Source organism: Erinaceus europaeus, chromosome 8, assembly GCF_950295315.1.
Source record: "Erinaceus europaeus chromosome 8, mEriEur2.1, whole genome shotgun sequence".
NCBI lineage: Eukaryota > Metazoa > Chordata > Mammalia > Eulipotyphla > Erinaceidae > Erinaceus > Erinaceus europaeus.
Genome location: NC_080169.1, coordinates 13,553,572 through 13,565,637, shown reverse-complemented (window position 1 = coordinate 13,565,637; position 12,066 = coordinate 13,553,572). Strand labels below are relative to the sequence as shown.

At 41.0% G+C, this 12,066-nt stretch overlaps 1 protein-coding gene across 5 annotated transcripts in view; it reads right to left on the bottom strand.

Annotated features, from left to right (window-relative positions):
• The window catches only part of TRAPPC9 (trafficking protein particle complex subunit 9), a 633,394-nt gene that overhangs the window by 598,273 nt on the left and 23,055 nt on the right, over positions 1 to 12,066 (bottom strand). For all 5 annotated transcript variants that reach the window (XM_060195954.1, XM_060195953.1, XM_060195955.1 and 2 more), the window contains exons 3-4: positions 10,107 to 10,252; positions 7,288 to 7,416 (exon numbers count right to left, since the gene is read on the bottom strand). In XM_060195954.1, the coding sequence (XP_060051937.1) occupies positions 7,288 to 7,416; positions 10,107 to 10,252 (275 nt within the window). The remainder of the gene's footprint in view (positions 1 to 7,287; positions 7,417 to 10,106; positions 10,253 to 12,066) is intronic.

Genomic DNA, 12,066 nt, shown 5'->3' with positions numbered 1-12,066 from the left:
TTTTTAAGTTTTTTTCTATTTATTTATTTTCCCTTTTGTGGCCCTTGTTTTTTATTGTTGTAGTAGTTGTTGCTGTTATTGATGTCGTCATTGTTGGATAGGACAGACAGAAATGGAGAGAGGAGGGGAAGACAGCGAGGGGGAGAGAAAGACAGACACCTGCAGACCTGCTTCACCGCCTGTGAAGCGACTCCCCTGCAGGTGGGGAGCCGGCAGCTCAGACCAGGATCCTTACACCGGTCCTTGCACTTTACACCATGTGCGCTTAACCCGCTGCACTACCACCCAACTCCCCCAATTTTTTTTTTAACTCAACACTGAGATGTGACGTTTTCACAAGATCACTCATCCTGACCCAAGCTTTTTATTCACTGTTTTTAAAAGATCAAAAGAGGGAAAGGGGACAGCGAGACAGTTCACGTAGGACGATACTTGTTTTGCCATGCACACAGCCAAATGTGAGCTCCTGGTCCTAACAGCACCGGAGGAAGCTTCAGGGCTATGGCGTTGTTTCTCTCTGTGTCTCTGTCTCTCCTTTTCTATCTGAGGAGGAGGAGGGAAAAGCTGGCCCCAGTAACAACAGAAAAAAAATAGGAGGAGACACCACAGCACCACTCCACCACCCATGGAACTGCCCCTGACACTGCAGTGCTCGAGCATTGTGCTGGGGCTTCAGCCGAGGCATCACCACTGGCTGACCTATCTCCTGGCCTCGCCTATTTTCACTCCATAGTAATTGCCAAACACTATAAAGGCTCAGGTCTAAGAAAATCTTGATGAGATAGACACTATGCTGAGCACTTTACATAATTCTCATTAATCCTCACCAAGTGCATAATAGCATGTCTGCTTTATAAAGTGAGGGAAAATAAACTGGCTCGAGTTCACATGGCTAAGAGATGACCTGAGCATTCAAATCCAAGTTAAAACATTACAACTGCTGTGACACCAAATTACCTCCCACTGGCTAACATACAATTAAAGGTGCAAGACAGTTAGTTTTTATCTTTCCTATGAAATCATGGCTGACTGGTTTCTAATACTGGAAGAAAAACTCAGTTCCACCCTTGTTCACACAGCATGTTGGAAATTTTCATGCTGAGATGATAGAGTAAAAGAAAGATAAAACCAGAATACTTTTCCCAAGTACCCAGGCATAACTGACATTGTGCTGTGCTGACACGTTAAACAAAGAAATAAAATTAAATGAAAGTTGTTTTAGTCTTTCACAAGCAGGGAAAACGAAATTCTTGAAGGTGCAACAGTGCCACCTATAGTCAAGAGGCTTTTCAAGTTGCTGGAAAAGATGTAGCCAAAAGAACTGTCCACATAATAAATGATTGGTAATGATTTAATAGAATGCTCAAGATCAAAACCAAAAACTTAGCCAGCACATACCAACTCCTGTTTCAGAGAACGGAGTGTTATTCAGTACTTAATCTGAAATAGGTCACATTCCTGAATATTAATAAAAGGCAAGGCTCAAAGAAATTAATCTTAAAACAGGAAAGAATTTTGAGCATCTGCTCTGTCCTCTCTTTTCACAGAGAAACAAACCCAGAGAATATATCCTTTTTTTAATATTTATTCCCTTTTTGTTGCTCTTGTTGTTTTTTATTGTTGTAGTTATTATTGTTGTCATCATTGCTGAATAGGACAGAGAGAAATGGAGAGAGGAGGGGAAGACAGAAAGGGGGAGAGAAAGATAGACACCTGCAGACCTGCTTCACCGCCTGTGAAGCGACTCCCCTGCAGGTGGGGAGCCTGGGGCTCAAACCAGGATCCTTGCACCGGTCCTTGTGCTTTGCGCCACATGCACTTAACCCGCCGCATTAATGCCAGGCTCCTGCAAAAATATCCTTTTACCAGCAGTAGCAAAGCTTACTCCTAAGTCCTTTATCTTGCACTATACCAAAAGTCAAAGGATCTATGCTACCCCTTTATTCTTTTTTCTTTTTACTGAATTCACTTCTAGAAGATTGCTATTGAAATAACTGTTAGCAAAAAAACCAATCATTTTTTCTCCTTCATATCTTTTTCCCCTTTTTATTATGTTTTTAATTATCTTTATTTACCTATTGGATAGAGACAGCCAGAAATTGAGACAGGAGGAGGTGACAGAGAGAGAGACAGAGAAACACCTGCAACACTGCTTCACCATTCGTGAAGCTTTCCCCCTGCGGGTGGGGGCTGGGGGCTCGAACCCGGGTCCTTGTGCACTGTAATGGGTGTGCTTAACCAGGTGCACCACCACCCAACTGTCCCCTTTTATCGTTTTATTGGGCTGGTGGGGATTAATGGTTTACAGACTCGAAGTCCACACGACTATGAGCCAGAGCTGTGCAATAAAGTAAACAGCACTGATTTCACAAAATATCCACACTAAATTTAAATCATATGTACGTACATATTTGCATATACGTACTGAATACTCATCAGAAGTAAACTACCTCGTTCAATTTTCAGAGTTGATGGTTCTGCACAATCCATATCGTCATGACAGTAAGGTTTTGTCCGCACCTCTTAGGTACTTTGTGTACATGGTATCAAACTCAAGATCATAAAAATGTCAACAATGCTATGCAAATACGTCTAGGTCACTAACACAAAGCTGACAAGTCTTCTATGCCACAGAACTTACATCTTCATGAACACGAAAGAAAAACATAGGCTTGCACTCCTCTCAGCATTCATGAACTTATTCTTCTCTTCCACAGTGAAGTCTACATAAAACCAATTCAGTTTTTAATAACTTTCTCAATAAGCGTTACTAGAGAAAAAAAAATGTTGCTAGCAAAGCTGCATTGTCAAAAGCTATTTCTCTTTTACACTCTAGTCATCTTAACATTTTATTTCTAGTGCTTACAGAATTGGATTAAAATATTAACTTTTTAAGTGTTATTAGCTGAGAATTTGTGAAGGTATTCAGTGTCACCCGATGTCCTTCTGTCTAATATTCTCACCGACTATTCTTTTTCTTAAGGACCACTCTAATCTGTCATTCATGAACTTGACAAAGCTCAGTAACCTGGTGCATGGCAGTATTCATGACACATGCTAGGGCCAGAGAACACATTAAAGCACAGAACTTGTAAGTCGAAGGGCCCAGGCTTAACCCCCTGTACCGCCATATGCCAAAGGTTGAGTAGTGCTCTGGGACTTCTCTCTGATGCAAGTCATTATTTTAATTAATTTATTTATGACAGAGACAGTGAGAATGGAAACAAAAGCAGAGGACCACTCTGGCACATGTGGTGCCAGGGACTGAACTTGGAAACTCAAGTTTGAGTGATCAACAATTTATCCACTGCCCCACCTCTCTGGTGTGCCTCTACAGCCCTCTCCCCCCCCCCCCCGCCTTATGAAGTAAATCTTTTTTAAAAAGAAAGTAACATTTTAAAAAACCAAAATAAAATGTGTAAAGCAAAAGCAAAAAAAAGAGGTAGGTAAGAGAATTATTTCTGAAACTACAGTAACTCCATTTTAAAGTTCCTTTTACTCGGGGGAAATCTATGTCATCTGGATCTGAGCTGTCTAGTCTTTTAACATTATTCAGGAGCCTGCATTAGCAAGTCAAACTACTTTGTTATCAACAGCAACCCTAATAGTAGTGATAGCAGCTGCTAATATTTATCAAGTATAGATGAGCACTTTCCCAGGTCCTTTATATATGCATCTCTCTCAACCCTCATGGTACCTACCCCATGAGGTAAGAATTAGTATTTTTACAGATCAGGACACCGAGGCAGAGATTAAACAACATGCTCTAGTTCACAAAGGCATTAAGTTGTATCCGTATGTTGGCTGCTTTTCTGCTGAAAGGGGGATCTGGGATAAAAATTCATGGAAAAGGCAAGGAAGGTAGCACAATGGTAATGCAAAAGAGTATTTTAGTACCTGAAACTCCAAAAGTCTTGGGTTCAATCACAGGTACCACCATGGGCTAGAGCTGAACAGTGTTCTCGTTTAAAATAAAATTCAAGAGAGAATATAAATCAGTGTATCTGGTATTAGCTTAGAAAGGTGAGGCCACCGCTGCAAACTTATCTTGGCATCAGTATTCAAGATAAAACAACACATCTGTTTATAACCTGAAGGCTGGTGATAAGTCTGGAAGCTCACTGCTCAGAAGGTAGTAAAGTGACTCCTGACCTCCCATGTAAGACAAACCTTGCTCCTTCAGCTCATTTGGGCTTCCCCAGGGATTTTCCCTCACTGACTATATTCAATAACAAAAACTGTCCAAGTACTTTGCAGAAGGCAGAGATAACTCATGTTGAGTGAGATAAGCCAGAAATAGAAGGACAAAAACTGAATCTCACTCATAGGTGGAACCTGAGAAGCAAAGACAGTAAGGGAAAACATACAGTGAAATTTGGAGTAGGTGTGGTGTATTGCACCAATGCAAAGGACTCTGGGGAAGGAGAGTTAGGGATGGGACAGAGAGACAACAGTGTATGCTGGGGGAAAGAACTTGGGCTGCGGGAGAGAGGTTTTGTTTTGTTTTGCTTCCTTTACCAAAGCACTGTTCAGCTCTGGCATATGGTTATATGGGGGAATGAACCTAGGACTCTGGAGAATTCAGGCACGACAGTCTCTCTGTATAACCATTATGCTATCTCCCCCACCAAAAAAAGTATCTTACAGACACACCTAGTACCTATCATGGAGAAAGATGAGGTTGTACCTATGTGTCAACAACTGTATTGTAAACCACTAGCCACCACCCAACCAATAAAGAATTGAGAGAGAGAGAGAGAGAGGGAGAGGGAGAATTATCTCTACTAAAGACAAAAAAACCTTTTGAAAAAGAATTTAAACTCTTTTGCCTACATTCAGCTTGGGAGGAAAAAATGCAACACAACTCTAAAATGTCTTTATCACATTATTTGAAGAGTCTCAACACATCTTACCCTTCAAATCATGTATGTGCGGGGTGTGTGTGTGTGTGTGTGTGTGTGTGTGTGTGTGTGTGTGTGTGTGTATCCCAGGGAAAGCACAAAAGTTGTCCTCTATAGGAAATCAAACATGCTTTCATGGATTAGATTAATTTGCCTACCTCACACTTCTTCTGTATAAGGACATTTTGCTGGTGGACAAAATAAACAAAGGTGAAATTAAAAAAAAAAAGGAAATCAAACCTGCTCTCCACCTTCCTGTGTGTATGAGTTATGAAGGTATTAGCACTTGGTAGCTGACTAAAAAGACAAAACAAGCTGCTGTAGTCAGATAGCAAAGACAGCAATTATTACAACAATGAACAGATAGGTAGTGAACACTAACAGAACACATCTCAGGTCAGGATCAACACAGAGGAAAGATCAAGGCAGACTTTCTAAATCAGCTCTCAACCTGCTTTACTTTCCTCTCAAATAACTGTGACCATGGTCATCATTCAGAACACTCTGCTGAAGAATGATCAAATTATCTTCAAAAGCCAATATAGCTTTGTCTAAGCAGTTCTCCAGAGTGTATATGGGATCTGACTATACAGCTAGAATGGGAGGGGTGAGTACCTCAAGGCATTTCCCCACCTGATACATATGTATGACCAGAGGAGGTTGTGCATGTTTGTTAATTCCTTGAAAAGCAGGAATAAATCTACTGAATGTCAAATTTTTATGTAAGATAACTATTTCCCAAAGCAAAAATGTGTACTGTGGATGCTCTCTCTTTTTTTTTTTTTTTTTTTTTTTGTTATTGGATAGAGACAGAGAGAAATTGACAGAAGGGGGAGATAGAGAGGAAGAGAGATAACTGCAGACCTAATTCACCACCTGTGAAGCGACTCCCCTGCAGGTGGGGAGCCGGGGGCTGGAACCAGGATCCTAACCGGTCCTTGGGCTTTGCATGTGCGCTTAACCCACTGCACTACCACCCAACTCCCCTCTCTTTTTTTTTTTATTATTTCTTTTTTTTTCATGAAATATAATTTTTTTTCTTTTTTTTTATTTAAGAAAGAATTAATTAACAAAACCATAGGGTAGGAGGGGTACAATTCCACACAATTCCCACCAACCAATCTCCATATTCCACTCCCTCCCCTGATAGCTTTCCCATTCTCCATCCCTCTGGGAGCATGGACCCAGGGTCATTGTGGGTTGCAGAAGGTAGAAGGTCTGGCTTCTGTAATTGCTTCCCCTCTTTTTTTTTTTTCTTATAGAATTATTTATTTATTCATGAGAGATAGGAGGAGAGAAAGAACCAGACATCACTCTGGTACATGTGCTGCCGAGGATCAAACTCAGGACCTCATGGTTGAAAATCCAATGCTTTTTCCACTGTGCCACCTCCCGGACCACAGATGCTCTCTTTGGAAAGAAAAATAACTAAAACAACTTATGGATCTTAAAAACACTAGAAGTTTTGTACACAAATTTGATCTCTTCATTTTTTATTATTATATTTGTCATCTCTACAACATGATGCCTATAGGGCCATTAATGGCAAGTATATTCATTCTGGGTCAAAGGGTCAAATTCATCGGCAAGCATTTCTAGGTATGCTTCTCCCATCCAAGTAATAACCAGGCCTGCCCCTGCTTAGCTTACGAGATCAGGCGTGTTCAGGGAGTTATGGCCATAGACTAGGTATGCTTCTCTAAAGATGTTCTCTTCTCTACTGGCACTAACAAACATAAGCAAATAAAGCTGAACACATTATGAGAATCTCATCAGCCAGGAAAATAAGAAATAGCCTCCAGGCCCTGGATTAACCTTAAGATTAGCATGCAGTACTATTGATAATAGTTTAACTAACATAGAAATTATGAAAAGACCCATGCACAGAATTTCAAGGTTAGTTTATAGTAAAATGCTATGCAAAGTGTTCCAGAAATCAATAAATCACTGGAACCCTTCAATATCATTCAATAAGGCCAAACAAACATTTAATCAAATTGGGAAGAAATATCTTTGTACAAGATTCATGACTCAAAAGACATCATACTTCCTTTACACATTAGTGAGATTTAACTCAGGTAAAAAGTAAGAAAATGTTTCTGCTTGGGGCTGGGTGGTGGCGCACCCAGTTGACTGCACACATTACAGTGTGTGAGGACCCATGTTCAAGCACCCCAGCCCCGTATTGCAGGTGGGAAACTTCACAAGCAGTGGAGCAGGTCTGTAGTGTCTGTCTCTCTGTCTCTCCCCTTCTCAATTTCTCTCTGTCCTATCAAATAAATTAATAAATAGTTAGAAAAAAAGAAAAATATGTATTTTTTTAAAAATGCTTCTGCTTGACTAAAGCCTGCAAAGGAGCCCAGGCTGGGGGAAGAGCAGAGCTCACCTGGCCGATGTCTGTTGGCTGCCTCAGCAGGAAGCGTGCTCCCCTGGACTCTGCGCCCTCCAGACTGGCCTCCAGTCCCACCAGGATAGTGGTAGATGACAGACGCAGAACACAATCCTTCAAGGGCAGCTGAGGATTTTTTTAAAGTAAAATTAGTTAAAGTTAGTGGTTCAACATTAGCTCAAATTGCAGTGGCTAAGAATGATTTGATTATTTTGTTTGTTTAGTTTTTGTTATTTTTGGATTTTTTTAAATAGAGGCAAAGAGTGAAATAGCTCACAGCACTTTCTTCAGTATAATGGGGCCAGGCTCTAACTGGAGGGTTGTAAACATGGTAAGATAACATACTATCCAAATGAGCACTTTCAACAACCCAAATTTTAATTTTGAAAGAAAATAAATTTATAGGAAATATCTTGTCAGATGGTATCATAAATTCATGACAACTCATAGCATCCTCCGATCTAGGTGTTTTTTTTTTTCTTTTAACTTTTATTTATTTATTTATTTATTTATTTATTTATTTTAAAGATTTTATTTATTTATGAGAAAGACAGGAGGAGAGAGAAAGAGCCAGACATCACTCTGGCACATGTGCTGCCGGGGATCAAACTCGTGACTTCATGCTTTAGACTCCAAAGCTTTGTATAATTGCAATAGGGCTATAATTCCACACAGTTCCCACCAATAGAGTTCTGTGTCAAATACCTTCTACTGGAAACTTCCCTACTGTTTATTCCTCTGAGAATATGGACCAAAAGGAAAGATTTGAATCTTTTGTGTCTTTGTTTCTTTAGAAGGACCAATTCTTTCCCAGAATCAAGATCAAACCTACAGATCACTGGTTTTGATGCAAACAGGGACATATCACCTGTGATCTCATGCTCATGTCCAACACACACACACAAAAAAAAAAAAACAGGATGCCCAGGGCTTCACTGAGGATACCAACCTCCTCCATTCATTCACTCACATGTGCCCTGTGCCACATTCTGATGCTAGAGAGCTATGTGCTTGGTATTGAAAATATTTCAAAGCAGGGCCAATATACTTTCCATGTCATATAGCCTAAACTCATTTGTTTCACCTGTGTTCTCCTTAAAGACAACGACATCAACTTGTATATTTTCTTCTTCTATAATTAGTGTCATGGGGAGTGGCGGGGGGGAGACAGTATAATGGTTATGCCAGCAGATGCTCATACCTAAGGCTCCAAGGCCCCCGGTTCAGGCCCCAGCACCACCATAAACCAAAGCTAACATATGTTTAACTAGCAGATTTCTTTTTTAAAAAAGATTTTGTGAACCCCGGCTCCCCACCTGCAGGGGAGTTGCTTCACAGGCGGTGAAGCAGGTCTGCAGGTGTCTATCTTTCTCTCCTCCTCTCTGTCTTCTCCTCCTCTCTCCATTTCTCTCTGTCCTATCCAACAACGACAACAACAATAATAACTACAACAATAAAACAATAAGGGCAACAAAAGGGAATAAATAAATAAAATTTAAAAAATTAAAAAAAAAAAGATTTTGTGGGAGTCAGGCTGTAGCGCAGCAGGTTAAGCACAGGTGGCGCAAAGTGCAAGGACCGGGATAAGGATCCAGGTTCGAACCCCGGGTCCCCACCTGCAGGGGAGTTGCTTCACAGGCGGTGAAGCAGGTCTGCAGGTGTCTATCTTTCTCTCCTCCTCTCTGTCTTCCCCTCCTCTCTCCATTTCTCTCTGTCCTATCCAACAACGACAACAACAATAATAACTACAACAATAAAACAACAAAGGGCAACAAAAGGGAATAAATAAATAAAATAAATATTTTTAAAAAAAGATTGTTTTTTTATTATTTATTCCCTTTTGTTGTCCTTGTTGTTTTATTATTGGATTGTTGTTGTTATTGTTTGTTAGGACAGAGGAGAGAGATGGGGAAGACAAAGAAGGGGAAAGAAAGACAGACACCTGCAGACCTACTTCACCGCCTGAGAAGCTACTCCCCTGCAGATGGGAAGCCAGGGGCTGGAACCAGGATCCTTTTGCTTCGCGCCACATGCGCTTAACCCACTGCACTACCGCCCGGTCCCCTTATTTATTTGTTAATGAGAAAGATAGGAGGAGAGAGAGAAAGAACCAGATATCACTCTGGTAAATGTGCTGCTGGGGATTGAACTCAGGGCCTCATGCTTGAGAGTCCAATCCTTTATCCACTGCACCACCTCCGGGACCACTAACTAGCAGTTTTCATCTCAAGCATGGTGTGACAGCCATCTTGATTCATCACTCCAGAGGTTTCAAAACTTGTTTCTAAAGCTCCCTGACTCCCTGAAAAGGCTCTAGGAATCAAAAAGAGCTATTTTGGGTGTCCAGGTTATATCTATGGATATATATACTACATTTGAAACTAAGACCAGAGAAGGTTGTACATATGTGTGTTAATTCCTTTGAAAATATTAATTAGCCCACTGCATGTCAAATTTTTACATAACTATTTTCCAAAGCAAAAAATAACCTGTAAGAGTGGCATTTGATATATCCATAAATTTCTTTAATGTCTGGCTTAATGCAAGTCAAATGGATTCTCATATTTGCTTCTGCTTTCAGCCTGTTGCAGTATCACACACCACCAGAAGCTCTATTGTATGTTTATGTGTCCTGGCAGCGAGAGGCCACCAGCACAGAGGCAGGGACCCCCGTGGGAATAGCCCAGCCACTGTCCTCATAGCTACCTGCTCTTCTTCCCTCAGCCTGTATTTTCAGAGCTGCTAATTCCCAGCTTTTCTTCTGTTTCAAATACAAGCTATTAAGATTCTCCACCTGATTATCTTCCCAGTCTTACCTCCAAGCCACAAGAAGTCATTCACAGAGCGGAGAAGTTCCACAGACATGTGGTAATGAACCAAGGAGTCCTGCAGCATCCCAGCCTGGAGGCACAAATCCCCCACGTGCTTCCGCATGCGTCCTTGGCACCGCTTCTTATAATGTCTAAAGAAAATAAATAAATAACACACAGAGAAATGTGTCATTGCCAATATAGGAATTCTCTCCTCATCTCACACCGACCTAAGCACTAGCCAATGCTTCCACTACCCAGAACTACTGGGAAGGCAACTGTAGGCTCTACAATAGAAAGTCAGCAACAATCAAGCCAGTGGGATGATCCTGACTCTGAAAACTACTGACTGTAGGCTGCAACGGTAACAAGTTCATAGGCGCTCTCCCAGGGATTTCACTAAGGCTGTATCATATTTCCTTCTCCATCATCTAGTCACAAGATTAACACAAGAAAATTTATTTCAGCTTTCTAAAAAAAAAAATAAAAAATCAACTATCTACTACTTTTTTTTTATTGTTGTTGTTATTGATGCCGTGGTTGTTGGATAGGACAGAGAGAAATGGAGAGAGGAGGGGAAGACAGAGAGGGGGAGAGAAAAACAGACACCTGCAGACCTGCTTCACCACTTGTGAAGCGACTCCCCTGCAGGTGAGGAGCCGGGAGCTCAAACCAGGATCCTCTCGCAGATCCTTGCACTTTGCGCCACCTGCGCTTAACCCACTGCGCTACAGCCCGACTCCTATCTACTACTTTCTTAGCATAGAACCTATTATTAGTATTCTTTTAATGTGAGAGTTACACTGCATATTGTCAGCCAACCATTTGGCTTTTGCAAACAAGACTTTTAATTTCACTATTTCAGAGCAAGGTATAAGAAGGCTTTGAGAGGTGGGGCCTGGGGCACTCACTAACAGCTCTTTCAGTGTTGACAGGAAACTGATGATGTGAGGGATTCTAACACTGTCTCATATCAGAAACCAAAGAAACTACACCCAAATTTCCCTTGTGTTTTAAAATACTCCTATTCTCTTGAGTATTAAATTTCATAAAAGATAAGACTTTTAAAGACAAATAACAATTAGACTGAATTTTCCCTCACTAAGAAAATAATCTTACCAAACCCCTCTGAAGAAATCCAAAAGCTGTGAAGTTTTCTACCTAAGTGATTGCAAGAATGAGCTCAAGTCTGCCACATTATTAAATCTCATTAGATCTAACTCTAAAATCAGCTCAACAAACTGTGCCTGCACTGGAGTTTAACTTTTCTGTTCCAAATATCAGTTAACCCGAGATTATCACAGGAAGTGAAGAGGGAGAGGAGAGAAGAGATCAGACTTCATTTGTTTCCCTCCAATCACAAAGTAGTGCTGGGCTGTTAACAACCCCTCCCCATTAAAAAAAAAAAAAAAGGGGGAGTCGTGCTGTAGCGCAGCGGGTTAAGCGCAGGTGGTGCAAAGCACAAGGACCTGCATAAGGATCCCGGTTCGAAACCCCGGCTCCCCACCTGCAGGGGAGTCCCTTCACAGGTGGTGAAGCAGGTCTGCAGGTGTCTATCTTTCTCTCCTCCTCTCTGTCTTCCCCTCCTCTCTCCATTTCTCTCTGTCCTATCCAACAACGACAACAACAATAATAACTACAACAATAAAACAACAAGGGCAACAAAAGGGAATAAATAAATAAAATAAATATTAAAAAAAAAGAAAAAAAGACATTTATAAATAACAATATTATTTAGGGACCAGGCAGTGGTGCAGCTGGTTAAGTGCACACATTACAATGCACAAGGACCCAGGTTCAAGCCCCTGGTCCCCACCTGCAGGAGGAATGTTTCATAAGTGGTGAAGCAGGGCTGCAGGTGTCTCTCTATCCTTATTTCCCCCTTCCCTCTCAATTTCTTCCTGTAGTAATATTTTTTTTAATTATTGAAAGAAAGGAAGGATTGAAGGAAAGAAGGAAAGAATGG